Source organism: Falco cherrug, chromosome 1, assembly GCF_023634085.1.
Source record: "Falco cherrug isolate bFalChe1 chromosome 1, bFalChe1.pri, whole genome shotgun sequence".
NCBI classification, from domain to species: domain Eukaryota; kingdom Metazoa; phylum Chordata; class Aves; order Falconiformes; family Falconidae; genus Falco; species Falco cherrug.
The window spans coordinates 14,786,951-14,814,728 of NC_073697.1; the positions used below are offsets into that span (position 1 = coordinate 14,786,951).

Consider the following 27,778-nt stretch of genomic DNA (forward strand, 5'->3'; position numbering starts at 1 on the left):
TCTTTTTTCCTTTCCTTTCTAATGTAAGAAGGCACCAAAGGTGACTGTTAAAATCATGGGGTATGCTGTGATTGTGGCTAGAATGGGTTTGTCCTCTCTGACATATTTTCAGGTGAGGACTGTTCAATACATATTCTTTTTCATCTACTACTTGCAGCCAGGGATTATTTAGGCTGATTTCAAAATCTGCCACAGACATTCTTTTGTCATCTGGATTGTTGTTGTTCTGTCTTTAACCTACATAAATGATGTGCACTTCACAAGAAATAGAAAAATTGGACGGTCCTTTCAACACATTTTGTGTTGTATAGCCACTTCACTCTATGGAAATGCTTTTATTTCAAGTAGCTGGAAGAGAAAAACCTTCCTAACTTTGAAGCGGTTTTTACTACATTAAAGAGAATGAGAGACTGTCAAATTCCCATTTCATTTTGTAAGTTAACTGTAAAGTTTTAATTAGGTCCTCTGAACAAGAATTCTGCAATGCTTTATGTTTAAGTGTTAGCAATAGTACATGACCCACCGACTTCCATCATTAAGTTCAGTTGACAAAGGCCAACACAACTCTTTTCTTTGTAACTTTGTAACCATTTATGTTTGAGGTGAAGATGTTAATATGGAAATTTTGTGAGCTGGGAACGACTACGAACTCTATCATTGTAATTTATGACCTTTCATCTAAGGCCAAATGTAAAGGCAATTGCAATTGTTCTGGATCTCAAGGCCAGCACATAGCAGATGTATGAAATTTGGAGTGTTAGACATAAACTTTTATTACTAAATTATAAATAATTTCTACCACTTACAATGTTCACCTTTCAAGTTCATCTTGATTAAAACGCAAGGGCAGCATCTCACTGATTTCAATAAGTTATACAGCTGAAAAAGCTCTGTCACAGTACACTATTAAAGGATAAAGCCATGCAGTATTTAAAAGAATCTACTGATAGCAAGGTATGCGATGTTTTAGATCAAAATCCTCTTTCATCTAGATGACAAACAAACAAAAGAGAATCATTCGCCAATGACGTCTTAATTTTATTTGCACTCTGGAAGCTTTGAAATCTTTAAGGAGTCCACCAACTGTGGATTACTTAAATCCTTTGAAGACCACCTTCCTGAGGTCACTGGGGTTTTGTCACTCAGGAAATAACACATTCTTTAGGTTGCCTAATAACAGATGTGATGACATAATCTTCCTGAATGTACAAGATGGGAGTTGTCCTCCCAGGTGCAAAGCACGCTACGTCAAAATGCTCAGCAACATAGGCCTTGTTGCACGAGAGTTAATTTACCACTGGGAACGGCATGTGAGACTGCTTCGAGACCTATGGCAAACCAAGGAAAATCACCCAAGGTCTGGGTTCATGACTTGGCCTCAAATCATGAAAGACAGGAGCAAAGGATACAAAACCTGCCAATCTCAATGCCCATGATTCAAAACGGATGCGTCTGTGAGGTTAACATATTATGAAGCAGAAAAACAGAAGAATTTGTTGACCGACACCAGACAACCAAAGGATTCACACACATAGAAACTGTAATTAAGTATATGCCTAAGCTAGCTAGAAAGCAGCCTGCTGAGCAGAAGGCAAAATAGCTTCAGGTTCTGATGGCTAGCAAAAAAGAGAAATACAAGCTCTAAAGACAAACTCAGAAATAACACAGAAAGGAAGGCTACCAAATTCTCCCAGTTGGATTTGCAAAATTGTCATGAAAATTAACCAGCTCGGGCATGAAAAATATCTTTGCCCAGTCTTTATCATGGAGATCGATAACACAACGCAAACTAGAATACTCCCTTATCAAAATATTATGTGCTGAAGCCAGGCGGCCAAATAAAACTTTGCAAGCCTGCTCCCCAGAGTAACTATTTTATGTTCCTTTTCTGCTTCAAGTACTAGATATAATCAAGCACAGTTGGATGCTCCTGATTAACACGACGGTTGCCTGGAAACACAGGCATAACATGGCCCAACTTTCCTGGCCATGCCTGTGCTTGACATTCACCGGACAGTCAGGTGAACGCGGTTCGGCTTTGCAAACCTTGGCTCTTAAAGCCTTTTAGCCTAAGCTTTAGGGGGGAAAAAAATGTTACTGGGTGCATGTTCAAAATGAAAAGATAAACAGCTCCGGAAGGAAGAAGGAATGCAAATCTGTGTTCTGAAAAGCTGTAGTACGTTTTCTTTGTATAGCGAGGATTAAGAGTTTCACCACCATACTGAATCAATAATGGAAGAATACAAAAATCCAGTCCAGATGCTTTCACAGTTGATTAACACCTATCACAGTACTCAATCCCTTAAGTTTTTTTTTTTCCAGACATCAGGAGATAGCTGGGGGAAAGAGGAAAAGGAGGGGACAGAGGTTCAGTTTGTTGTTGTGCCATACTTTTTTTTCCAAATGACACCTGGAAAAAACATATCTCAGCCTATGTTCAACATAAAAATGTTCTGCAACTCATTTGTAAAGCGAGTGGAGCAACACTCTGCTGCCCGGGCCTGGTCAGTGTGGCAACCACTGCTCACTTGGTCTGAGGAGGCAGCCCCGGTAGGGCCAGATCACCTCGGGATTAACAGGATCTCATCGTAGTAGACTACAGTTGTATATGGGATCATACAGGTTTTTCCATAGGACATTCATAAGGCGTTATGTGACTGTAAGTGGAAACAAGTCATACAAAACCGCATCTCTGTGGAGAAACGGGTGTTTGGCTGACGCGGGGTGCGGGGGAAACCCCGGCAGCACAGCCCGCGGGGCGCGGGGCCTTGCACGGGCGGCCAAGCCGGCCTGCACCGGGCAGCGGCGCTGGGGAACCCGCCCACCCCCGCGGACGCGGGTGGGAACGGCCCGCCCGCCCTGCCGCTGCCGGAGGAGGCGGGGAGCGGCCCGGCCCGGCCCCGCCCCGCGCGTCCCGGCGCCGTTTGGCCCTGCCGCCGCGCCGTAGCGGGCCGGCGGGGATTGGGCGGGAGCGCGGCGGGCGGCGAGCGCCGGGCAGGGGGCGGCGGGCCGCGGTGAGTGCGGGGCGGGCTTGGGGCTCCCAGCGGCGCTTCACCCGCCGCCCCGGGGAGGGGACGGGACTGGGGGCAGGGAGAAGGGGGTGGGGTGGGGGCTGCCCGGTTACGTGGGCGGGGGAGGGGGGCTCCCCTGCGGTGGTGCGCGTACCTCCGCCGCGTGCGCCCGTTGTAGCCGGTGCTTCCGCCGTTTTCGCGCTTTTCTAAGCAAGCGGCTGCGAAGCTGCGCCTGGCCCGGGCGGGCTGTCAGGCGCCGGCCGGAGCGCGCTTCGCGCCGTTTCAGCAGGGCCTGAACCCGCCGCCTTGGCAGCGGCAGGCGAAGCCCGGCGGGTTACCGGCGGGGGAGGGGGGCGCCACCGGCGGGACCGAACGCGCGCGTTGCCCGGGAAGGCTCGGGCTGTGCAGGGCGGCGGGGCCGGGCCCTGCGGCCGCGGGCAGAAGCGGCGGAGGCGGGGGGCGCTGGCCGCAGCACTAGCCCCGCTCGCCGCCGGTGGCGTGCAGGGCAGAGCGGGGGGGCAGGCGCTGAGGCCGGGGTCCGGCGGCGCTGCGGGGGGAGGGGGGGCAGGCGCTGAGGCCGGGGTCCGGCGGCGCTGCGGGGGGAGCACCGAGCCGCGCCTGGGCGCTGCGCCCTCAGTCTTGAAGTCGCAGCATCTTTTCGGGTTTCTACAACTCGAATCTCAAGCCTTAATCCTAAACCTAGTCTAAGGTAACTGATCCATTTGAAGGCGTCCTTCCCAATTTACTCTTTGCTCATAGTTGGGAGCCGAGATCAAAAATCCTTCTGCTCTTTCAGCACAGGCTTCTGTGTATAGAGCCTGCCCTGGCTTCTCACCCCACCCCCTAGAGATACAAACCGCTACTTGTGGCTTAGCTATCTAATTTTAGTAAAACCATTTTAGCAAAACGTGTTACAGAGGCCTTTGGCTCTGTTGGAAGCTCCAAAGACACACAGCATGGCAAGCAAGGATGCTTAATAACTTCAGAAGTTATAAAAATGCCAAAGGGAAGGTTTAATGCTGTGGCTCTAGGAGCTTTGTCTCTCCACCTTAAGGTTTTGCTTTTATCTCCTTTGATATTTTCTTCTACTGAAAGTATGGAGAGTCAGGGAACCGTCTGTCTGTACTGAGCGTTCAAAGACCATATGTGAGCGTGTTGCTTACCCGAATGTTTTTTCTCGTTTCTCTTCCCAGCTTACCAGAGAAGATCAAGATGAGTCTACGGAAGCAAACCCCTAGTGACTTCCTAAAACAAATCATTGGAAGGCCAGTTGTTGTAAAATTAAATTCTGGAGTTGATTATCGAGGTAAGTTCTCCATCTGTCTCTCACACAAAGTAAAGTAATTGTTTGGGATGGCTGGAACAGATGCATTGCTTTTGAAAAACAAAACTGTGATCCAGAATCTTGGAGTATGTGAATATAGATCTCAGAATGGTGACATTAAAAATAGAAAGGCAACTCTGGAGAAACTGGTGAAAAGGAGATTAATGGTAGATTTAGAGATATTTACTTATCTAAATCATTAGTGTCCTTCTTCACAGATTGTTAGACCGGAGTCTTGGGATGATTCAGAGTTTCTAAAGTGATTTTTGTAAAGATTGGCTGGAATTACAATTTTTGAAATGGCCAGGCAGTCCCCTTTTCAGTGCTCTGATAGCAGCCCTTGTTGGAACTACCTGGTTTTTTCACCTTCCTGTTCTCCCATTCCTAGTATAGGCCTTGGTCCAGAAAAGCTTCAAACAGTAAACTCCGCTATTGGTCATAAGCCTAAAGGGATGAAAGAGTTATTTACATTCTTGTTTAAACAACAGCCTAGACATGGTTTAGATCAAGACTTGTGGACATACAGGAGAAAGCTTAGTGTGGCTTTTGCTGCTATATGCCCAGTTCATTGTAACATAATCCAGCAGTTCTGTTCCAGAACTTTTCATGCGCTGTAGGATTATAGGGGGTGTTAACCAGTAAATTAAACTTCTTGGTACAGTGTGAAATGTCCTGGTCCTACTCCCATTAAAATCAGACTGTCCTATTTTTTTAGTAGTATCCAAACTTAATTAAAACTATCATGTATCTCCTGTTGTGCACAATTAAGTCATTCCAGAATAAAATGTCTAAAACATAATGGTTCTGGTACAGGTCACTCCTTCAGACAGGTTTAATTCAATTGGCTCAATTTAGCACTTGTGGGAGGAGACGTTTTTTGTGCTGTGACAAGGAAGCTTTTTATTATGACAGTTTAAAATTGTTACTGGTCACTGACAGAGCAAGCAGTGCCTTCTTATCCCTTCCTTTGCCTCTTTAGTGTCCCAGCTGACAAAATTTGCAGTCTGTCATTTCTTTGAGGACCACATTGTCTGAGCACTTCAGGTGGGGTTGGTATCTTTAAAACTTCACTGCTTCTCATCGGTCTTTGGCTACTGTAAATTCTTTCTTGCAGGAGGATGTAGTGACAGCACATTGAAGTCAGTTATAGCAAGTCATCATTTACCTAAAGGTACACAAGGCAGGGCCAAAATGGATTTGGTCTTTGGACATACTTTTTATTTGCTTTGAGAACACAGGTACCTTCTGTTTGGTAAGATCCATTTGCTGCAGATAAATTACTCAACTTCCCTCTCAACAAAGCCAGTTTAACATGCCTACAGTCAGACCTATGGGGAATTGAACCACAGTTCTGATGAACACCCTCATTTGTTACTGGTTTCCCCCTCCCTTTCTTACTTCCCACTGCTCTCCTTCCCACTTGATGTGATCCTGCAGTTAAAAACTTTTATGCTGTTCTCATTTGAAAAATATGCACTCATTTTGTTTTCTGGAGAAATTTGACCAATATTTGTAAACTCAGGCTCCTGTTACAGACCTGTCTAGATTCTCCCTCTAGGTGTTGTTGCTAATTTTATGTCTGTACCTCCACCCTCCAAGCCACTGTATACACAAACGTGTCCTAATACAAGTGTTGATGTGTAACTGTAAAATGTCTTGATTTGCTGTCAAGTGCTGCATTCATCTAAGGGAAGAAGCCCTGAGAAAGTAATCAGTGCTAAATTAATACGTATGATTTCTGTGTGTAGAGATGGATATTTATACTATAACATCTCTACATATAGATAAAACATAAAATACTAGCCAGGACGGGCAGTGACAATATTTAATGGCCTGAGCGTAAACACAAAGAAAAGGAGGAAGAGAATGAAAAAACCATGAATGCACTCTAGGAACAAAAGAGTTTGAAAGTACTGCATTTATGGCCTACTAAGTGGCAGCTTTAAGAAAATCCACACAATCCAATTTTAAATTTTGGACAAATATTTTTTGTGTTCTGTTGTTACATGGTGTACTCTGCATTACTGGAGTGAAAGAGTTTTGACTTGTGGGTTGGGTTTTTTGGTGCATTTAGTAACACTTTGTAAGCAGTCAGTTTTTCCTCTGTGTGTGGATACAGAGGAAAAAAACCAAAGGAAAATAATAACCCTCAAACTATTACAAGCTGGCAGGAGAACTTGAACTCCTAACTATTTCATGGAAGATACTACAGTAACACTTCTGAAAAATGAGGATGTGTCCTAGAGGAGGATTCTCAGACTGGGGTTTTTCCCCCTCCCCAAGTACAGCCAGTACACTATATTTTGAGTTTTAATGCCAGGTAAATAAATTGGGTATTTTTCAGAGGAAAAAAATATTTTAGTATTTTCTGCGTGTGTGCAAGGATTAAGTTAGGAAAACACACATGCAAGATGGAGGTAATTAATACAGCTTTTTACAAGTTGTTTTCTGTGCACTATTAACAAATAAGATTGTATTCTCTGAGCAATTCTTTACATCTGTTAATCCCCACATTTGGTTCCTTACACGAATAATCCATTTGTTGACCAGGCGAGTTAAATTTTTAGATGGCCATGGTTCTGATCTTAACAGTGGGTGTAGATGCCAAGGAGTGATTTAAAATTCAAAAATGCCATCGTGCTGCCAGCACATAGGAAGCACTGTGTGAACAAAGTACAGCCTTCAACAGGGGCTATGAGAAATGAGAATATTGTCTAGAATCAGTGCTACTGAAATGCATATTTATCCTGATCAAAACCCATCTAATATTACAAGTGGCACAGACTTTTTTCCTTGGGTTGCATTAGTTACAAACAACGTAATTTTAATTTTGTGGGAAGATTTCAGTATTATTTGAAAATCTTAGCCTGTTGAAAATTATGTAGAATTTTGTTTACATCAGAGACTTGCATCTAATGTTCTTCTAGATCTGTAAGCATGAAGATAATTATGAAAGTGTAAGGTGTCCTGTATTAAAGGGGTTGTTTTTCAGCTATATTCTTCACAAGTTTTGATGAAACTCAATTTACATAGCCTTGCCCTTTGATTATCCAGTTACACTTAATCTTACAGGTTTTTTTTAGGTGTGTGGCTTAAAACACAAATGAGAAGGGACAACTTAAACTGTCAAAGCGGAAGTTAGCAATCTTCTGAAAGTCATGCCCTAATAATGACTTCTTACCACCCCCACCCCACCCCAGCCATTCTTACATCAACTGATACAGTTGCTTTGAAAGTGTCTGGGGTTCCTCACTCCCAGTGTAATTCCGGGAAGAATACTCTGACCTACTGGCTCATCTAGCAAAGCCTGGGCTTTTAGTCTGTTACAAAGATACAGGGTTTTTTTCAGTACTATTCAAACACAGTGCATTTTTGTTTATTTAAAAAAAAAAAAGTTTAAGCTGATTCAGTTTTAAATTGTCACTGTCTTCAGGTGTCCTGGCTTGCCTGGATGGGTATATGAATATAGCTCTGGAACAGACCGAAGAATATGTAAATGGACAATTAAAGAACAAATATGGGGACGCATTTATCCGAGGAAATAATGGTAACTGCTCCTCCTTTGGTTATTGCTCATTAGAAGGTTGTGATTTGATATTTACTTCTGAATTTGAAGAGTGGCTGAGGTATAACCAAGCTGCTTGTAAGAATATTAGTTTTAGGCTTTCTTGGAAACCTTAGCATATTTATCTTCTACAGTTTTGCTTTTCAGTGTCTGCGCATTCTGCATTCCTGTGGCCCTCTTTGCCTCTGAACTTGCAGTTCATTTAGAGAAGCATGCTCTTTTCTACCCTTCCTTAGAGCTTAGTTCTGTTGTTTGACAGGTTTACTCTTTTGCATTTACTGCCTGCCTAGATGGCCTCTGCTCCATAGAAGCTTGTGTTTTGCTAGGCAAACTACCACATAAATTTACGATACAGTACAGATATTGCTGACACTAATATTTTCATGTGATGCAATTGTCCAGACCTGATTGAATGCAGTTCATTAGTACTGGAGGCTATTTTCATCTTTATGAGTAAATATTTTTACCACCAGTCAAGAAAAATCACTAACACTTCACTATTGAGCCTTTGAATATCCCAGTGCAGTGGGTGGATTTTAGTGCATTTCAAGGACAATCCCAGGTTCCTGAAATGACTGTGGTATCAGTTAGGCTGTAATAGCGGGGCATGCTAGGAAGAAGAATATCTGAAAATAGAAAAGGTTTACAAGTCAGGTGTGAAGAGACTTGTAAAGAAGGTAAATGAAGCAGAGTTTGACCAAGTTACTTAAGAAAATGGAGGACAGGAAGAAGGGAGGGAATAAAAACAAACAAGAACTGAATCCTATGTTACAAAAAGACTGAAAGAGAATGCAGCACCAGCAGGACAGAGTGCTTTGGGAGGAGAAAATCCTTGAATGAGGCTAAACGCTTTTTGCGGGGAATTTGGATTATTATGCTAAGGAGTGCAGTGACATTGCAGCTGGAGAATCAATTATGGAAATAAGAACCTATTATAGAACTTAAAACAAATGGATGAGAGGCAGGAGGCTGCAGAACAGGCTGAGCAGAGAACTTAAGATATCCCAGGTTTAGGAGCATGATGCAGTTTCATGTTGTGAATGGATCTAAGGATATCACCAGCAAGCAGGTGCAAGGTGTCTGCTGCTTCACAGGTAATCATTAGCTTTGCCTGAAGTGCTTGGGATTTCCAGCTTTTGTTGAAAGATCATACAGCATTAGTGTCTGACAAGTAATTTTGCTGCTTAAACTCTCATGCTCCCCTCAGTAATGCTGCAGGGTAGCTGGCTTTATTCTTCCTCTGTTCAGCCAGCATCTGCTGGCTATGTAGTTTGGCTATGAATAAAGTGTATACTGAACTAAAGTAGTACATAATGTGTAAATGTGACAGCATTTCTTGAAACTTGGACTTCAAAGTTTCCTGACTTCATTCATGCTGAGGAGGATTCATTACACTGTTGTTTTACAAGCCATGGAAATAAGATATTTTAAGTAAACAAGCTTCTGCACATTATTTACCAGGGCCCTCTTACATGTGCCACTTTCTCCTTTTCACAGTATTGTACATAAGCACACAGAAGAGGAGGATGTGAAGATGCCAGAAGGAGGCCGTTTTGTACGTGTGAACCTTTTCAAAATGATGAGCTCTATTTGATTTGTAGTTAATAATCCACAGGTGAAATACACAAGTGTTTAAATATTTCTTTTTTTAAAATAAATGTAAAGCCGTATAAACTTACTGAATGTTTTTGTTTCAAAGCATTGCTTTGTTCCACTGTACAGAAAATAAATAAGAGAAGCATGTAATAGTGCTGCAAGACTGACTCAAAGCAACAGCTTGTTTGATTATGCTAACAGTTACAGAAATAATGATAGGAAGGTAAGCAGGCACCGAGTAATTGCAAATCACAGCCTTGTACTGATGGCAAAACAATAGTTTAACTGATGTTGGGGAGGAAAATGCTAATGTTTCAGTGACACTGACCCATCCTTTTGGAGAACACAGGGTCAGCTTTAAATGCCAATCTAGTAAGAGTCATTAGGTAAAAAATTTAGCTGTCCAAAGAAATCTTGAATTGTGGATTGACTCAAGGGATGTAACGGTGTCACTTGCACAGTTAGGAGTGGGGAAAGAATGAAATCAAATAAAAGAAAAGCCCCAAGGGTGAAAAGAAAGCTCTGTGCCAGCTGAGGAATCAGTCACAGGTGAAGAGCTCTTGGCTGGCATGCCATCACAGTAGAAGCTGCTTCACCTTCTGCATATGTACTGCCCTCCCCCCACCCCCCAGCTTGCAGTTACATTTCTTCCCTGCATCTCTACCAAACACAGTGGTCTTTGTTAATAAAAAGAAATTGTAACTAATATCTAAAGCTTCTCCTGAAAACAGACTAGGAATTGAAAAGGAAGCTTTTGTAAACATGCCATATGCATCCTCTTCAGACAGTTCATTCTCCTCCCATACGCTTCCCTCCAACCTAGTACCATCTATATGTTCTCTTCCATTATGTGCTAGCCAGAAACAAGAACAAATACATTAAGCTTATAGTATGGGGTGTGCATTAGGGAGGGGGAACCTCTGCAGGCAGTGGAGCCAGAACTTGTTTATATTTTGCAACAGTGCTCCCAGATAATTAAAGCCTACGAGTAAATCCAGCTCAGTTTTACATTGATACTTACTCTGCTTTAAAAAAATTACCTTTTCCTCCTTTTACATGCAGTCAGACAAGAAAAAACGCCCCACCTGAATATTCAGGTATTTCTTAGTCTGAGTGTTACTGCACTTAAAATCCAGATACTCGGAACGTTTTCTTGTTCCTTGGGACAAAGTTATAAGTTAGGGTAATATACCTCACTGTGAGATAATTTAGCCAATTTTTAAAAACACATTTTCTGAAGCCCTGCTTTATTCTTTGGGCAGTTTGTAGTGCCTCCAGGAACAAAAAAAAACACTTCTAGTTGTGGATGGATGAACACCAGACAATTGTGTGAATGTAACATTGGTCCATTCTTCCCAAGTACCAGTAGCTCTAATGCAAGCAGGGAACAGTGACGTTTTAGTTATCCAAGGGAGAGAATGTGGGTTGCAAATTTTAAATTCTTTTTTTAAAAAAAAAAAAAATCAAGGAATAATTCAAAATTATTTTGCAATCAATAGTTAACCTTTCCACATTAAACACTTCAGAAGCCACTACGGAATACATGGAGATGCTACTTTATAATATGCTTCAAAAATTTATTGTTTTCTGACAAGGGTTGAAAAGGGTCCAGGATCTAAGTACAAATCACCAACTTGCTCTTCTCTAAGTCACTTTTTAAAAAAAGGAAGATGTCTCCAAGTGGAGCATGTGGCTTCTTTGTTTTGCCATCTATACACAGCTGGCAGGTCACTGTGCGTTTCATTTCTGGAGACCATCTGGGGTTTGGGGTTTTCTCATTTTTATTTCAATAAGAGTTAGTTTTTCCCCACTCTTCCTCCACCTACCCACCTATAGCAATGTGCTCTGCACAGACTTTGATTTAGTCTCAAAAGTTTGCCTCGCTAACTTTTCAACTGCAGTTCTGTTTCTACAAGTCTAGTTATAGAACATTTTTCAGTTGTGATATCTACTTCAGCTGGTCTAGTCACATACTAAACTCTGAACTTAGAAAATACTATGTAGTTCACGTGCTAAGCGTTGTTTTTTAAAATGTATTTTAGATCATGAAGTCACTATTTACCTTGTGAGGTAGACAGGAAAATTTGCATCAAGATGAGCTGTTGCAATTCATATTCAAATTTCAAAAGTAGCTAAAGAAATTAAACATTTAATTCCCACAGTCACTGACCTTTATCTACATTTTACAAGATTTTTTTCCTCCTTAATTCAATTTTCAGCCTCTGTATTTAAATCAAGTGAACATTTAAGCTTGACTTCAGTTAGGTAGTCCAATGTTCGGATGTAGTCTGTTTTGAGTTGAATAAAACCTTCACCTTTGATTTTTTTTTTTTTACTTATCTCTTAGAATTTGTTTTCACTTAATATATTCTGTAGGACACCATACCACTTGCAAGTAAATCAGACACTGGCTAGACAGCTTTCAGAGCAGCACACAGAACACTATCCAAAGTTTTAAGGTGAGGACCCCATTATATATGTATGTAAACATCAAAGCAGAATGGCATATTCCACAAACTCTTGATGCTTAAGAGTATCTCGACCTAGTTTATAATATCTTTATCCCATTGGGACATACAAACTTAGAAACACAATGTATCTTCCTACACAAAAGACTGTATTACATAGTAATGCTCATGTCCTTCACGTTACCTCATTTACCACATCCTAATGCTCTTGCCCCAGTACCTACATAGAAGAGTATAAAACAGTTTTACTCATGGATCAGGCTCATCTAGCTCAGGACTGACAATGAAACATTCCTTAAGCAACTTTACAAGTGCTGGTCCATCACTTGTCTTAGAAGACTGCACCCAAAACTAAGCAATCCAAAACTAACAAACAAAAATGAACTGGATTTCAAAGACTAGAGCTGCCTTCACACCTTCACATCCATAGTTTGTACTTTCATGCAATGAGATCATTTCATGAAACCAAGGCTGTTCAACCACTGCCCCAGCCTCACCACGCCAGACAGACTCTGGGAAGAGCAGTAACTCAGGATCTGCTGCATCCCACATCCAGCGTAACCTTCCTGCACTTGAAAAGCCAAACTAAGCCACATCTCCTCAAGCAAAAGCCTGGTTGGGAGCAGCAGTGCAGCACAGCCTGTGGAAACTAAAGCAAGCCCATCTGTAAGGAGGGGGTAAATACTCACTGTGTGGTGGGGCAGCCAAAAGCCAGGTCCCTACTCAAGGCTACAGCACCCTGAAGTGCCCCTATATGAAGGCAGGAGAGCATGCTGGGAGGTTGCTTTAAAGGTATACACTGATGGCCACTCAGTTGCCACCTGGTTCCTATTTCAAAGGGAATCTAAAGCAAACCACTCTGAACATCACGTATTTGAGTTCTTTCCATCTTTTTCACAGTGTTGCAATGACCAAAGAGCTACCCAGAGCCCTGGTGGCTACGACTTGCCCACTGAGCCCTCAGGCTCTCACCCAGCTCTGCAGGTTTTGGCTGCATTATTTGCGGCAGTGAAGGCAGTGTGAAAGCGTTTGCAAAGTGATCGCCTTGGAATGTTTGACTGATGGTACCAAACCCATGCCCAATCTTTGCCATGCTAACCCGTGCCTGTGTCTAGCTCCAGGCCCGTTGCAGTTTTGAAAGCAAACAGGCTGCAGAGCCAGCAAAGTTTCAGGTTCCTGTGCCAAACTGGTCTCCAAGGCTGTGAAACTGGATGGGAGGAGGCTTTTTCTGAGCTGCTGTATTGATCCTGACCGAGGGGCCCATGAACACGTCAGAGTCAGTGATCCACACAGCAGCTTCAGGCTGGCAGCGTGGCTTCCAGGTCTCTGCTGGGCTGCATGGACCCCTTGGCCACAGGACACCTCCTCGTCCTGACAGCGGGGGGCACGGGCAGCTCCCACACAGTACTGCGACTGCACCACCTGCCTGGCCTTGCCTTTATCTAGCAGAGCAGCAACAAGTTCTCATGAGAACATCCTTTAGAAAGAGGGTTGTTTTCTTGTAAGGAAATTAAAAAATAGCTCAGGTGATGGGAGAGCTGCTCTCCATGGACAGCGCTGCATCTGCTCTGAGCAATGCATGACAGGAAAATCCATCTGGGCTCCATCTGATGCTACATGAAAGTGGGGTGCTCAGCATCTGAAGGGATGTACAATTTACTTGCTGTCTGTATTCCTCATCTGTCTTGTTAAAGCAGTCATTAAGCTATTTGTTGCTGAGCCCTTTTTATTGAGATCCAGAAAGAGCCCTGCACCGTCTCTCTTTCCCTCAACCCCATCCCCCAGTGCTGAACAGCTGCCCATGTTGCAGTAGTTACCGAACAGCTACCCACGTTGCAGTAGTTACCAAATAAAGGGTTGGTCTGTGGGGTTTTCAGCTGAATTTGTAAGGGAAGGAGGCTTACGTTTTACGTTGTGTGTGAAGGTGTGTGTCAGTTCATTCCCAGCAGTAACATTTGAATCCACTGTCACGCTACAGTAAGTGGGATAGAAGAACAGCAATAATAGTCAACTGGGTGGAAATGGAAGGACCTCTCAGTACTTCTGCCAACCTTCTGCCTAACTAGATGTCAGAGAAACATCCTCTTTCCCCTGGTCTCCCCAAACACAGAGCCACAGACATGCACAGGCCAAGCCTGAGATGCCAGTCTGTAGGCATTGTTCTCCAGTCCCCTTGGGGCACTACCATGGGGTTTTGCCGCTCTCCTACTGTGAGTTTTTAACCACTCCTCTCACAGCTGGCCACTGCTGCTTGTTTTAAAGATGACCTGAAATCTTCCTAAATAAAATGGTGCTGCCAGCTTTGTTGGTTTAACGATCAGTTCCTTGTGATCTGGACTCAGCTGTTGCCACCTTCAAGCTCCCTACTTCATCAACCTGCCCACTCTTCTCTAACCCCCTCCAACTTCGTTCGCAGGACTCAGGTAGCCACTAGCTGACCAGGAAGGACTTGTAACTTGTTATATAGCTCTTACTGTCTTGCAGTAGCAAAGCATTTCTCAACTTGCCAATGAAGCAACCAGCTTGCTCTTGAGTGTCAGCTCTGGGTTGCTCACATCCATGTCTGCATTACATAGTGACCTCCACTGCACCTGCTCCACGTCTGCTGTCCCTGTTGTGCCCCAACGAAGCAGAGATGTGGAAGCAATCTGCAAGGAGAAAGTTTCTGTATCAAAGAGCCTGAGATGTTACTGTGTTTATAATCCTTCTGTGCACTTTGTCAATAGTCTATCTTGGTTATCAAGCTACTACAGAGCATCCACACTTTTCCCTAGTGCTATTTTTAAATCCCAGCTGTGGGTTTTTTCCTGCTAAAAATCCACTACACAAGTGCTGCTGAGAAAACAATAGGCCGGGTGTAAGTTGTGTTATGTCCCCTTCTTGCAAGCTCCCTACTAACAAAGAAATTTATGACAGGAAAAAGGCAAACCTCTCTCTAGTGACAGCAGTGCCACCTGGTCTTCTCGTGTCTGTCTGGGCCCCATCGTCAGAGTGATACGCAGGGCCTGGCTGAGCTCAAGTGACTCCATCAGGTCAAAGCTCTGGCCAGAGAAGGCTGAGGCAATGCTGTCCTGGTGGGTGATGCAACCAGAGGCTATGGAGAGGGCTGTATTTCTCGTTGGAAGCATCTGCCTGTCACTTGGTATTCAAATGTACATTTTGAGGCTGCTGGTAGGTGCTCGTGTCACGGTAATGGCTGTGACAGGCTTTTTCCATCTCTAAGGAGGGGGTGGCTGTGACATTCGGTTTGAGAGTGGCTTTGAAGCCTCTGCTTGAGAGCCAGCAGTGAGGATGAACTCTGCATAAGGCTGTATTTCAGATCAGCCCAGCAATTAATGCTGCATCCAGGCAGCACTGTGCAGCTCCACTGACTGGTGCTGCTAAACCTGCATCCCGCGCCACCGGGCAGCACACCCTGCCCTCCTCCCACTGCCGCAGCTTCGGGAGCCGGCAGAGCCAGCTCAGCCCTGCGGTACGTCCCATGCTTTTATGGACGGGTTGGGTCTGGGTCTCATTTGTTTGAAGCTTTTCTCCCTATAGCTTTGCACAGAGCTCCAGGGAGCACCCAACACCACCGTTTCAGGGTCTGCACTCTGCTGCTGCTTTTCCCCCTTTTCCAGGTGGAAGCCCATGGAGAAATGGTCCAATACAAAAATGTATGCCTAATGCATGGCAGCAGCTGAAGACCATGTAATGCAAGGCCATGCTGAGGTGCAACGACCTACATTTACCTGCAATAAGTAAGTTTCAGACCTGGCCACTGTGCCATAACGGCTGCGATGTGTTTGGCATTTCCCATGTGGACTGCTGGAGGTCTGGAGCTGCTGCTTTGTTATGCTGGAGTTATCAGCAAGGGATAGTTCAGTGTAGGGTTAAGTTAGTAAGGAAAGGCTGTAAGAGACCAGCTGGTTTCAGGAAAGGATTAGTCTTTAATATAGCACAAAGGTAGTCTCTTTTTTTTATATAAAGTATGGGCAACGGCAAGCTGGAATATAATCAGTAATGCAAACCCTTCCCCCCTTCCCCTGAACTACCCTCTGCTTCCACTGACAAAAGGAAGGAAAACTGTAAGACTTGCATTATAACTTGAAATTCAGCGGCTGTAAGACCTCTTCCAAACGCAGAGGAGAGCAGGCTGCTGAGAGCCCAGGACCATCAGTTCCTGTGCTTTCAAACTGGTTAAACAGACGAGAGCTAGGCTGTTGGTGGTGGTACCTCAGTTTCCCATCCAAAGGACCAGCTGTAGACCAGGGCAGGCTGATGGGAACAGTGCTAATAAGTGGGGTGTCTGCAAGCCTGTCTCCAGTTTGCAGGGGCTGCCCCGGGCAGAGGTCACCACGATGCCCACTCTGGCCAGACTCCCATGCTGGTCAGACCCCAGGCAACATTGAATACAGGCACCACTGGAGCTGCAGAAACGAAATGAGGTGGTGTTGGTGTCTGTCCTTAAGTCACAGGGCAAGACAGAGCTTTGTGGTGTCCTGCAGGGAGAGCGGCCTAAGCACTAGCATGAATTCATTCAGCCATCAGCCACACATTTATCTGAGGACGAGGAGGACTAAAACGCACCAAGTGCTCTTTTGCCCCTCCATCTTTAATAGCTTTTCTGCACCACAGGGCCAACCCCCTTCCTGGTGGCCCTCAGACATCTAGCGCTGCCTCCTGAGGGTCTGCTGACTGAAGAAAAGCCAGCCAGGCGGCCGATGGGGCTGTTCCTCTGGCCCTTCTCTGGGCTGCAAGCTGCCAGCAGTTTGTTCAGCATCTCCTGATGGCAGCTCTAATAATGACAAGGAATTGGACCCTAATTTCCATCCGTTGCGAGCAAGGAGCTGCTGGCAGGGAGTGGGGCGAGCCTGGTGGCAGTGGCCAGGGTCAGCTGAGAGTCCCCATCACAAGAGCAGCCTGCCGTGACAAGACAGATCTGAGGAGGATCCGGGAAGCCCAGGGACAGGATTGGCTCCATGTCCAGGCACTGGCATGGCTGCAGTGTAGCTCAGGCAAGGAGCAGGGTGGCAGCCTGGATTTAAATGCAGCTTGTGTGCCAGGGGACAGTCTCACATATCAGATATTCAGTCCCATGTGCCAGCTCTGGTGGGTTTGGGGGGTGTTAATGGCTCCTTCTGGCAGGGCTGGTGGGTGGGATGAACCCACCTGGCCTTCCTAGCAGAATTCTGCTTTTACTGCCAAAATAGCTCCCGTTAAGTGTGAGAATCAGGGTGCACACAGCCTGCGGGTTACGGCCTGGGGGGAGCTGACGTGGCTTTGCTTTGCAAAGCTTCAGCATGGAAGCAGGGGGTGTGGGGAGGGTAACGGGGTGAGCAAGAGTCCGATCCTCCTGCATGTCTGCCAAGGAGTCCCAGGGTGTCCCACACAAACCCCACGGCTTGCTGCTGGCCCCCCTGCTGATTGCCTTTGTTTTCATTGCAGAAGCTTGGAGATTTAAAAAAAAAAAAAAAAAAAAAGGGGTGGGATATGAAGAGGAAAACTAATATGATTAAGGCAGGATTTGGGCACTGCCGGAGAGCTGCCGTAGGTGGTGGGTATTAGCAGTAACAGCTGCTGCGCTTCCCATTAGAGGAGAAAGCGAAGAAGGTCCCTGAAAGGATGGGTCTCCGGCAGGCCGGGCGGGCAGCGGTGGCAGCGAGCCCGCAGGCGTACGTGTCCCGAGGTAAGTGACAGCGGCACCAGCAGCCCCATCCCGGGGGGGGCTGGGGATCACGGCCCTGCTCCCCGTGCTCCAGCGGCGAGGGGTGCGGAGGGCGGCTGGGAGAGGGGTGGGAAACAGCAGCGCAGCCTGGGAAATGCCCGAGGGAGAGAGCTGCTGCTGCTCGGGGTGCTTTCGTGAGCTCCTGCAAGAAATCATATCCATCGAGGGAGGTTTAGGTGTGCCTAGACGGGAGGCTGACTCCACGAAGAGGAGGCATCCTGACACTGGTCCTGCAGGGGCTGAGATATTTAGCAAAGGCTCCTGTGAGTCCCACGGGCATCTTCTGGCACATAAATGGTCGGAGTGGCACGATGCTCGGCTGTGGGAGGTTAAACTGCATCCGTCTGCTCCCTGCTTCAGGCTGGGCACAGACCATTTCGTGTGCAGTGGTGGTTTGTTATACTCAGCTGGCAAGTTTCAGAAGTGCTAGGGATGGAGGTGTAAGCGAGACCGCCTCAGCCGCTGGTTTCCTCCGATTTATCTACATCTACTATGAAATCTAAGCCAGGAAAAGCTGCATGTTGACAAGATGTTAGAAAGCGCTATGTTAAAAGCAAGACTACCTGCCTTACGATACCTGTTACAATAAATGCCACACACTTGTCCTTCAGCTTCACTTTCAAAAGTGCATTCTGAAAAATCAGAATAACACAATAGCCCAGCTAATCTGGAGATGCGTTTTGTTCCAGCCACCAAAGCTGAGCAGTACTAAAGACATGGTATACCAAATATTAAACTTTGACTGTGTTGAGGAAAGATGCTTGCTTAGATTAAAAATTGGAGAAGGAGAAATCCTGGCGTTAACCAAAACGGCTGCCCATTTATCTCGCTTCCAATGCACACTTCAAAGTCAGTATCGCTGCTGTCTCATCAGCAACAGCCAGCCCTGACCAACAAGGACAAGCTGGAATGCTGCTGGGCAGCTGGGGAAGGGTCTGACAGTCACTAGCAGCCCAGCGGTTCTGAGCCGCGACGTGCGGGCTGCTAAGAGGTGCCTCGTGCTCCCCCAGGGCAGAGCGGGAGGCAGCCACATGCCATCCCACAAGATTTTCTAGAGCAAATCTCTCCCAACTGCTCCCTTCATGGGCAACTTTGCAAGAAATGCATCCTCTTGCACGACCTCCCCTCAACCCCAGCCTCAACAATTTACTGCAAAATATGAAATGCTGCGGATTATGGAGGTGGCTCCATGTGCCAGAGATATCATTTATTGTCCTTTGTTTAAAGGCAGTGGGCAGGGTAGTGCCGGAACTCAGCTAATTCAAAGGCACCAGAGGGGCTCACAGGCTGCTGAAGCTGCTGCTTTGAAGTGAACCTGCCCGTTGTTTTCTGCCGTAGGATGGAGGGCGGCAGAAGAGCCCGCGTTGCCATCGCTGGCTGGGCATGCACAACCCTGTGCTTGGTCTCCTACGTGGCTGCCTTCTCACACGGCGCGAGCCTTTCTGCCTGCACTGACATGATGCCCAGGCACCTGAGAGTGCAGCTGCACAGCCCCGGCAACAACTATGTCACTGTCCACACCAACATGTCCTTCTACTTCCCAGGTGACAAGGTTCCAGGTAAGGAATAGCTTCTCATTCCTGCGTCTGAAAAATACATGGTAACTAATCTCAAGCGATGGCATTAATCTTTGTGGGGGCTGGGTAGAGGGACAGCTGCCCCTAGTGAGCTACGCCATCTCTCTCGTCACGTCACGAGGAAACAAACATATTGGCAGAGGGATTCCGCTGGCGGCGCTTGGCCTGAGGTTTCTCAGGTGATGGCTGACCCCAGGTTTTCACCATGGTTTTGTCCAGCTGTTTGCCAGAGGAAGCCAGTAGGTTTGGATGCTTTGGGCGGGATCCATTTGTCTAGACCATACAGGACCTCATTGCCACGATGGCGCATGAGAGCCACCTCCAGAGGGTAAAGTTGCCTCCCCTGCCTCTCTGCACTGCACGAAGGGGTCTGGGTGGCTCACCTGACTCGTAGGTATGGCTGGGCAGCATGCCCCGGCCCCAGCATCGTTGCTCCCAAGGCAGATGCAGAGATGAGAGGCACTGCTCCCCAGCCTGGCCACTTGCCTGCTCATCCCCATGTAAAATAAAACCTCTCCGAGGGCAGCACTCAAGCTTTTGTGTATTTACAGGGTGGTACCCAAACCTCCTTCCTTAAAAATGGCTGCATGCTGCCTAATGCAATGTCCTTTGGAGCTTATAATCGAGGAGAGGGAAAAAAAAAAAAAAAGACTCAAGCAAATTTTGGGTGCAATTCCATACCGCAAAGTTCAAGTCTGGCCTCCTGCATCCAGCATGTCCAAGACAGACCGTGAGGACAAAGACAGTAAAACATTATTGCTGGTGTTGCAGGGGGTTTTCTTTTAGTTACAGTGCTACCACTGGAAAGTCCATTGCAAACAGTTCACCCCATAACTACGAGACAAATCCCTTCGTGTTCCCTGTTTTGTCTTGCAGTAACAGTGAGGAGCACCCGGGATTTTATGGGGTTTTTGCTTCAAGCTCGCAAAGTGTCTAACGATGAAATCACTGGCACGTTTGTCTTCATCCCTCCTGGTTCCAAGCTGCTGACTTGCTTTGAAGATGGTGACACTGTCACCCACTCAGACAAGTCACTGAAGAGAAACCTGTCCTTCGTATGGAAAGCACCAGACCAACCCATTGGAGACATCAAGTTTTTGTAAGAGCATCACTGGTTCCTAACCAGAATTTGTGTATTCTTAGTTAAGGTCTGGTTTTATTTTTTCATCGTACTTGTCCAGCACAGTGGTTTATGTATCTTAAACCCCATATAGCTAAATACTTATCAAATGCTGCAACAGTATCCCAGCTGGTAGATAAATCACTATTTATAGCTGCTGGGTAGTGCTGCTTTTTATTTACATGGTCACTATTTTCTCACAATAAATACACTGGAAGATGACAGCATAAGCACTTAAGAAATAGAAATATTAAGGCATAAAGAGAGAACTGTGTGATCATGTTGCCTCTTTCTAAATAACACAGCCCACAGGACTTCCCTGCCTACAGAATAATCTTGTATATCACTTCTTTAAAGGAAAAATAATTAAAAATGAGTGGGTTTAAAAGAAGTTATATGTAAACATAATTATTCACAGTAGGAAGAGAGAGGGAGCACTGGGTCAAAACTTGACATCTCTATTTTGCACCAAAGTCCCAAACTGTCCAAGTATTTTGGTTCTGATTTGGAATGAAATTAAACATCTTCTAACTGGCTGTCTTAGAGGAAGCACTGAGACTTCTCATTTTGGAAGAAATTAAATTGTTACGTTTTGACTTTACAAAACCACTTAGAAGCTGCTTGGCTAAATCCTTGGCCACTCCCCAAAACACAAGTGTGCCGGTGAGTGCTGTGGCTTGTGCATCTCATCGTGATTCAACACAAATTCATTGAAACAGAAATATTGCCGCTTGCTTGGCATTTCCAGTTTTCGGTTGTTGTTTTAGATCAGGAAATACTATTAAAAACACATAAAACTCAAGCAACCAAATAAACCCAACACAAACCAAACACCACCCACTCCTAGCCACCCGCTCTTATGCTTCCTTCACCCTCTGGCTTTTGATCCTCCAGGCTGATTTCTGACAGCCTCTCCCTTTTCTCCCTATCAACAGCATCTGGAAAAACTCCTTGTTAGGCTTAAAAATGCCTCATAAGAGTCGGCTGGCACAGGAAAACCCGGGTTGTTTTCCCCTTAGCTAATTCGCAGAAGCAGCTGAGCAATCCAAGCTGAAATTCTCCCAAAACCTCCAGCTTAAATAAGGCTCTCTGGGTGAACAGTTAAAGGTTGGCCAATGCAGTTTTGGCACCTGACAAAAGGCAGAGGGTTAGACGGGCTCAAATATCAGAGGGCTGAGCAGAGAGACTTTTTTTTTTCTCTACCTATTCTGCTGTTTGTACAAGTTACATTGACTTGTTTTAATTAGTAAATACCACTGTTGTATCCCTGCCTACAGAAGATTATCAGCAGAGCTAGTCCAAGTTTTCCAAATGTGCTTCTAACAACACAGCAAATACAACAGCTTTTTTTTTTTTCTTCTTTTTTTTTTTTTAATTTAAGTTCCCACACATTTTTTTGGCTGATCTTGATTATGGCTGGTGATTCTTCACCCTGTATCTTTCTTATGGGGCCTGGTATCTTTTATTTGTAATATAAAATGTGTGATGGGCTAATCCTTTAAAATACTTTAGCATCACTCCTGTCTTTGGATTAAAGCAGTCCTTGTGAATTGATCCCTGTGAAACAGTTGGATGTTTTATTAATGCCATACAGCCAGTAAATTCCTAATGTTAATTAGTAAATGCCTAATGATGTTTTAACAGCATCTCCATAGTCCAGTCATACTTTGTTTACTGGGCAAAGATCGAATCTGCTACCGTGGCTCAGCAAGGACAGAACAAAACACTTGCTGGCAGCGGCAAGAAGCCCGATTCCATAATTCCCGCACCCTCACAGGGACCAGCTGACCCACACCCCACAGGTATGGCAAACAAAGGTACGGGTTTCTTACCAACCGCTCCCCACAGAGTAGTTCTAAAGCTTATTCCAGGCAAGCATCAAAGTGACAAGTGACCCAAACAAGCTGGTGGGACCCATTTAACTCCTGTGGCCACTGGGGAGATGGCCATGGTGAACACCCTGAAGTGAGGGTATGGGTCAGCATTCAAGATGACAGAGCCAGTTCCGAGGAGGGCACCAGAAAGACAAACAGGGCTGCCTGATCTTATAATTTCAATGCAAAACCTAAAATACAACATGCTTTATGTAAAACCTCAGCCCCTTAGGACAAGCAAGTGCAATTAGCACTGCTCTCTAAATAAGCAAATACATTTGTCTCTAAATGTCACTATTGCCCTTCAGGTCTGTATTTAGTTGTATTTATGCAGCCTTTGGTCGGTAAAATGCTCCAATAATTTACTTACAACCAAATCAGACGCATTTCTCAGCATTTTCAGCATGGCACCAAGACTGGGTTTTAATTGTTTCACTTGACCATAATTTAGGCAGCAGGTTTTCCTGCTTTACTTTCCAGCTGGGTTCCCACTTAAAATTAAGTGACATGAAGATTAAAAAAAAGTCACTATTATGATTCTTCCTGGCAAACATTAACACCAAGTGGGATCTGAAATAAATAAACCAAAGACAACAGACTTCTGTTCCTCCCTCCCTGCTTGTTTTCTCTCTGTGCTGGACAAGGTCCCACCTCTCCTGTGGCTGCCACCAACTCCCCGCTGCGCACCACACTGCCTGCCAGCCCCACTGGCACGGTGGCAACGCCGGCACCGGAGCCAGGTTTCGGTGTCAGGTCAGACGCCCATCCCGTCATGGAGCCGAAGCAGCCAGCCCGGCCTTCGCGGGCTGTGTCTGGCAGGAGCAGCGGGTCCAGCGGCTGGGGGCTGGAGCCATCCCTCCCCACCCGAGACCCCGGCATGATGGACACCTTGCGAGGTTTCCTCTCCCAGGATGACACTTCCAGCTACAGCACCTCTGACAGGTAAACTAGGCGGTGGGAAGAGCTATTTCTCCAGCCCTTGTGCAGAACGAAAATAGTACTAGTTTCCCCACAGACGAGCGAGGCTCCATGTAGGAAGGTGTCTGCAGCTCGGGGCAGGGAGACGGGAGGGTGTTTGCTTGCCCAGATCTTGAGAAATAATTCTTTGGAGATTGCACACAACAGACAGTGACAGGGAGAAAATCCAGCTCTTAAAAACCCAACACTGTGCTGCTCAGCCCAGCAGAGGACCAGCCAGTGGCTGAAAAATGTGATAAAAACTATTGGTGGCTACAGTATTTTTCCAGAAGCGCATACAAATACTCAATGAAATGGTGAACTCGGCGGGCCTATTTCTCCATTTGCAGGGAAAAGGAAGAAAGGATTCAAAAGCAATGATGAAATTTTGGGTTGAGGCTATCTGCTCAGAACTCTTAGAGGGTTTGGGTCACATGAGCTTTCATGCAACATTTCATAGTCTGGGTGAAAATGATGGGGATTCTCGAGTGGTGCAGAGCCCAGGGATTCCCACATGAGCTGCAGCAACAGGTCTCATTTACTAACCCTGCCCTTCCTCTGTCCATATCTTAGAGCAGGAAGCATTGACAGTGCTGCCACCACACGCTTGTGTTTGACGTGTAAAGAAGACAGGCAGGTAAGCAACGGAGTTGGGTAGGACGTCTTCTCCAAAGACAGAAAGGTCTAAGAGAAGATGAGGGTAAAACCTCTCTACTGCATCACAGCACCAAGCAGCCCGTGTAGCTCTCACAAGTGAAACTACACTGACACTGTTAAGAGTTTTAATTTTTTTACTTTAACTGGGAATCAGTTTTCGTATCTCTTTTTTGTTTTCCTTTTGACATCGTTGCCTGAGTTTTTAAGAGTCCCCCTGTAAAAACTAAAATAACTTTTCCATATGTAGACATGACTACAGGCTTCTGGATGTTGCTGTGTTGGAAACCTGTATTTTGTTCCTGCGGAAGGCTGAGATGTTCCTTTCCAGAGATGCTGGATAGCTACCATCCATGACATTCACCAGAGGTCAAAGACTTCAGCTTTCCAAGGGACAGCCAAGGAAGCCGTGTGCTTTCCGAGGGCAGGGTCAGCCCAGGAGGCTGGATGGAGCAGAAAGGCAGAGGTGGTGGTGGTGATGGTGGGGTTAGCTACAGGTGTGGGGTGCACTCACTGGAGACAGTTGGAAGAGCAGGAGCTGGCAGATGGGATGAGTAGGTGAGAGTGCCTTTTGGGAAAGGGTGGCCTCAGGAGAGGAAGCCCAGAAAGGTGTGGAAGGACTGCAGCCTTGGGGGAGCGAGGTGGCTGTATGTACGGAAGGAGATGTGGGAGCTGGGAAGGGCGTGCAAGAAATTAGTTAAAGAAAAGGAGAGCAAGAGAAGGGAGAGAAACTGAAGAATACCGGGGCTGCAGAGAGAGGAGGATGCTCAGATGGGAACCAGTGGAGAAGCTGGAAAGCAGGGATAGCTTAGACACATGGGACACAGAGTTAGCAGGGGAAGTCCAATACACAGGGAATGGAGAGGAAAAAAATACAAGGAAAGTAAAGAACCAGATCCAGGTTGCAGGATGGCACAGGAGGAAGAGAAGTAATCTCAAAGAAAATAGAAGAGGAAGGGGCCATACAGCAGAGAATGATGAGGCAGAAATATTTAGAAAGGAGTGGAGGACTGAGAACAAGTAAAGGAGAGATGTGTAACATGGGCACCTGGCATAGGCATGGAGAGAACTTGAGAAATGACAGAAGATGGTAACCAAAGGAAAGGAACAGTTACGGTGCAAGGCAAGACCAGAAGAGCATAACGAAATAAAACTATTGAGACATTAGGCAAGAATGGAGAAAGTACAAAAAGAAAGGAAAAATGGGGTGAGATAGGGCAAGGACTTGCAAGGCAATTCCATTTTGTATCCTAAAGTCCCAAATCCTGCAGCGTATCCTTACAGCATAGTGTTTGCATTTTAAGGGCAAGTGATCCATACACATGCAATCCCAACTTTGCCAGCCAGCTACTTTACAGTTTGCAGTTCAGCCACTGAAAGTCTTTTATTTGCTACTGTATTTTACTAGCACCTTCAGAAGCCTTTTCTTCCACAAAGAATGCTCTGACCCTCCCCTGCTTCACTTCACAGCTTGCCAGGTCTCCTACCTCAGCTTTATGCTCCTGTCACACTGTCTTCCCAGCAAGCTTTAGAAATCGCTAATGATGGTAGAGGGTGAGAGTTTCTCTGGTGTAATTAATGGATGTGTGAAAAAGCCTGCTGGGCTGGACAGGCTGGAGAGGTGCCAGCTACTGAGGGCCAGATCCAAATCTCAGTGGAGCCGAAGAAAAAACTCCAGTACATTTTCCAGGTTTTGGATGGGGGCTCAGGTGCACAGTAGGAATGGAAAAATTCATTGGGGACCTCCTAAATTGTATGACGGTTTCACCGTTAAGGCTTGGATGATATCTGCAGCAAAGCCTGGGCTGCAGAACTGGCATGGACTGGCTGTCGTTTTGTGACAGATAAAATAAGGTGCGCGGCACAAAACTGAGCCCCTAGGAACAGGAGTCATTCCCACGAAAATGGGTGGTTAAGCAACACTCTGAGGCAGCAGGTTTCAAACTGGCTGCATAGACTGAGAAAGCAAGACAGGCTCGGGGGAGAGTTCGCAGGTAGTAGGTGACTGCCCCAAAGGCCATCCCAAGCCTCCTGGGTCCCTCTGCTCCACGGTTCAATCCACAGCTTCAGAAGGGCAATACTGAATCCCAGTGGGTCTGCTGTGACCCTAAACATGACGCTTGGCTGGGGAGATCACGCCTGTCCTTTCAGCATTGCCCTGGCATCACTCAAGGGGGGTACTGTTAATTAAGTGATTTTTTTGTGTGTGATAACAATGCCTGTGAAAAATGCTACCGCTGCCACTGCCACAATGGGAGCTGCAGATTTTTTCTTGGACAAAGCAGCGACCTTCCTCTCTGCCTGTGCCCTTCACCTCTGTCCCCTCCACCCGCTCTGCCTTGCCCCCCTGGGACCAACTCCCAGTGCTTTGTCCCTCCCGTGGCAATTCTGATACAGATGGAGCGGCGCTGAATCTGCCTCATTTTCTAAAACTACTAAGTAACCAACCAGGGGATATCACAAGGTTACTCTAAGGCCAGGGGGACACCTGGGTGTCAGAAATACAGAGCTGAACTGTATCATGACGTAGGCTGTGAGCATCTAATCAGCCCCCTTTCTCTTCCCTCACTGCACACCTTGTCATGTTTTTGCTTTCAAAGGCCAATACCGAGAGTAGAGACATCTTGAAAGCCTCCCCACATGTGGCAGAGTCTCCTTCTGCACCGTATGTTCACACTCCCCTGGGTGACACCACTGTGACAACAGCCTGGTTTGGTGATACCGACGCTGCCGGCAATTTGTCATCAGCTTCAAGGCAAATGGCAGAAAGAAAGCCAGCACTGCAGCCAGAGGAGGCAGATGCCAGGGGCGAGGAGGAAGAGGCAGGTGGGAACACCCTGCCATGGGTGACCAGAGCAGCTCCTGAATCTGCTGTTCCTGGGAAGGGGGAAGAGCCTGGCAGAGGAACCCGACTCCTTGCAGCCCAACTCGGCATCCTCCTGGTCTGCACCGCCGCTCTGGGCCTGGCGCTGGCAGCTGCTGTGCGCTGTGTCTGTGCCCAGCACTGCCACAAGCGGACGGAGGTCTCCTTCAGTGAGCCTGACCCTAACATCATCGCCGTCAGAGAAAACGGGGAGGTGATCCACTTCCGAAAGATCCGGGAGAATGGCTTCGTGCTGGTGCAAGCCGAGTACAACTGGGTCAGCCCCTCAAGCAGTGGGAAGAAGACAATCACCTGAACATCTGCAGGGTTGGATGCAGCGCTACAGCGGCCGGTGCAGGTGGAAATAGCCCAGATGGCACAGCACAGGTTCTAGGAAGCGGTGGTGTAGTTCCTCTATGTTCTGCCATATAGGTAAACAAACTTGAAGCAGGCAGTTGAGACAGAGGTGTTAGTCAAAAGTATCTAAACTACAGCCGCTGAGAAAATATAAGTTGATAGACTTTTCAGCTTGTTACACTTACTGCAATTAATATTGTATTTCTGCTCATTAGCTGTCACTGCAGCCATGACATACGCTTCCTCTGTTGCCTTAAGGGTGTAGCCAAAAATAGAAATTCTTCCTCTGCGCTGTAGTATTGTCTCCTGTTTAATTTCAGTAAAAGTTTCTAGTGTTGTATTTCTTTTCAGGAACTATAAACCCCTGATATAAACCCAACCATTCTCATTTAGGAGCTTGCTGGTTTGATTCTGTGTACTTGATATCTCTCAGATGACAAAATATTTGCCAGTAGATTTTAAGTTTCAATTTGAAAATAAAAAGCAGTAACTCATTCGTGGAGAACATTGATCTAAATAATGCCAAATTTATCTATGGGAGCAAAGCACGGGGTGGCGGACACCAGCTTTTGGGGGAGAAACATACCTCCTTATCAGGTGCAAATGGAAGAAAACCTTTCCTGTCCATTTGCACCTGATGAGGAAGCTTGTTGAAGGCTGACAGCCAGCATTTACTTAGTCTTTTACTTCGAGTCAGCTCAGTAA

General features: G+C 46.0%; 2 protein-coding genes across 4 annotated transcripts; both read left to right on the plus strand.

The window, feature by feature from the left end:
* Positions 1–2,869: 2,869 nt before the first annotated feature.
* On the plus strand, positions 2,870–9,578 carry LSM6 (LSM6 homolog, U6 small nuclear RNA and mRNA degradation associated). 3 transcript variants are annotated; one of them, XM_055700139.1, is made up of 4 exons: positions 2,870–3,014; positions 4,205–4,317; positions 7,769–7,882; positions 9,398–9,578. In XM_055700139.1, the coding sequence occupies exons 2-4, from the start codon at positions 4,224–4,226 to the stop codon at positions 9,430–9,432; spliced, it is 243 nt and encodes an 80-aa protein (XP_055556114.1). In that variant the 5' UTR covers positions 2,870–3,014; positions 4,205–4,223; the 3' UTR covers positions 9,433–9,578. The 3 variants fall into 3 exon arrangements, with proteins under 3 accessions (XP_055556114.1, XP_055556107.1, XP_005440960.2); XM_055700132.1 differs by having other exon boundaries at positions 2,929–3,014; positions 4,213–4,317; XM_005440903.4 differs by lacking the exon at positions 2,870–3,014 and adding an exon at positions 3,696–3,720.
* Positions 9,579–17,449: 7,871 nt separating this feature from the next.
* Positions 17,450–27,483, plus strand: REELD1 (reeler domain containing 1). The gene is made up of 6 exons (XM_055725963.1): positions 17,450–19,230; positions 20,125–20,347; positions 22,013–22,170; positions 22,887–23,184; positions 25,324–25,400; positions 26,392–27,483. Exons 1-6 carry the CDS (start codon positions 19,011–19,013, stop codon positions 27,030–27,032), a joined length of 1,617 nt encoding a protein of 538 aa, XP_055581938.1. The 5' UTR covers positions 17,450–19,010; the 3' UTR covers positions 27,033–27,483.
* The last annotated feature ends 295 nt before the right edge of the window (positions 27,484–27,778 follow it).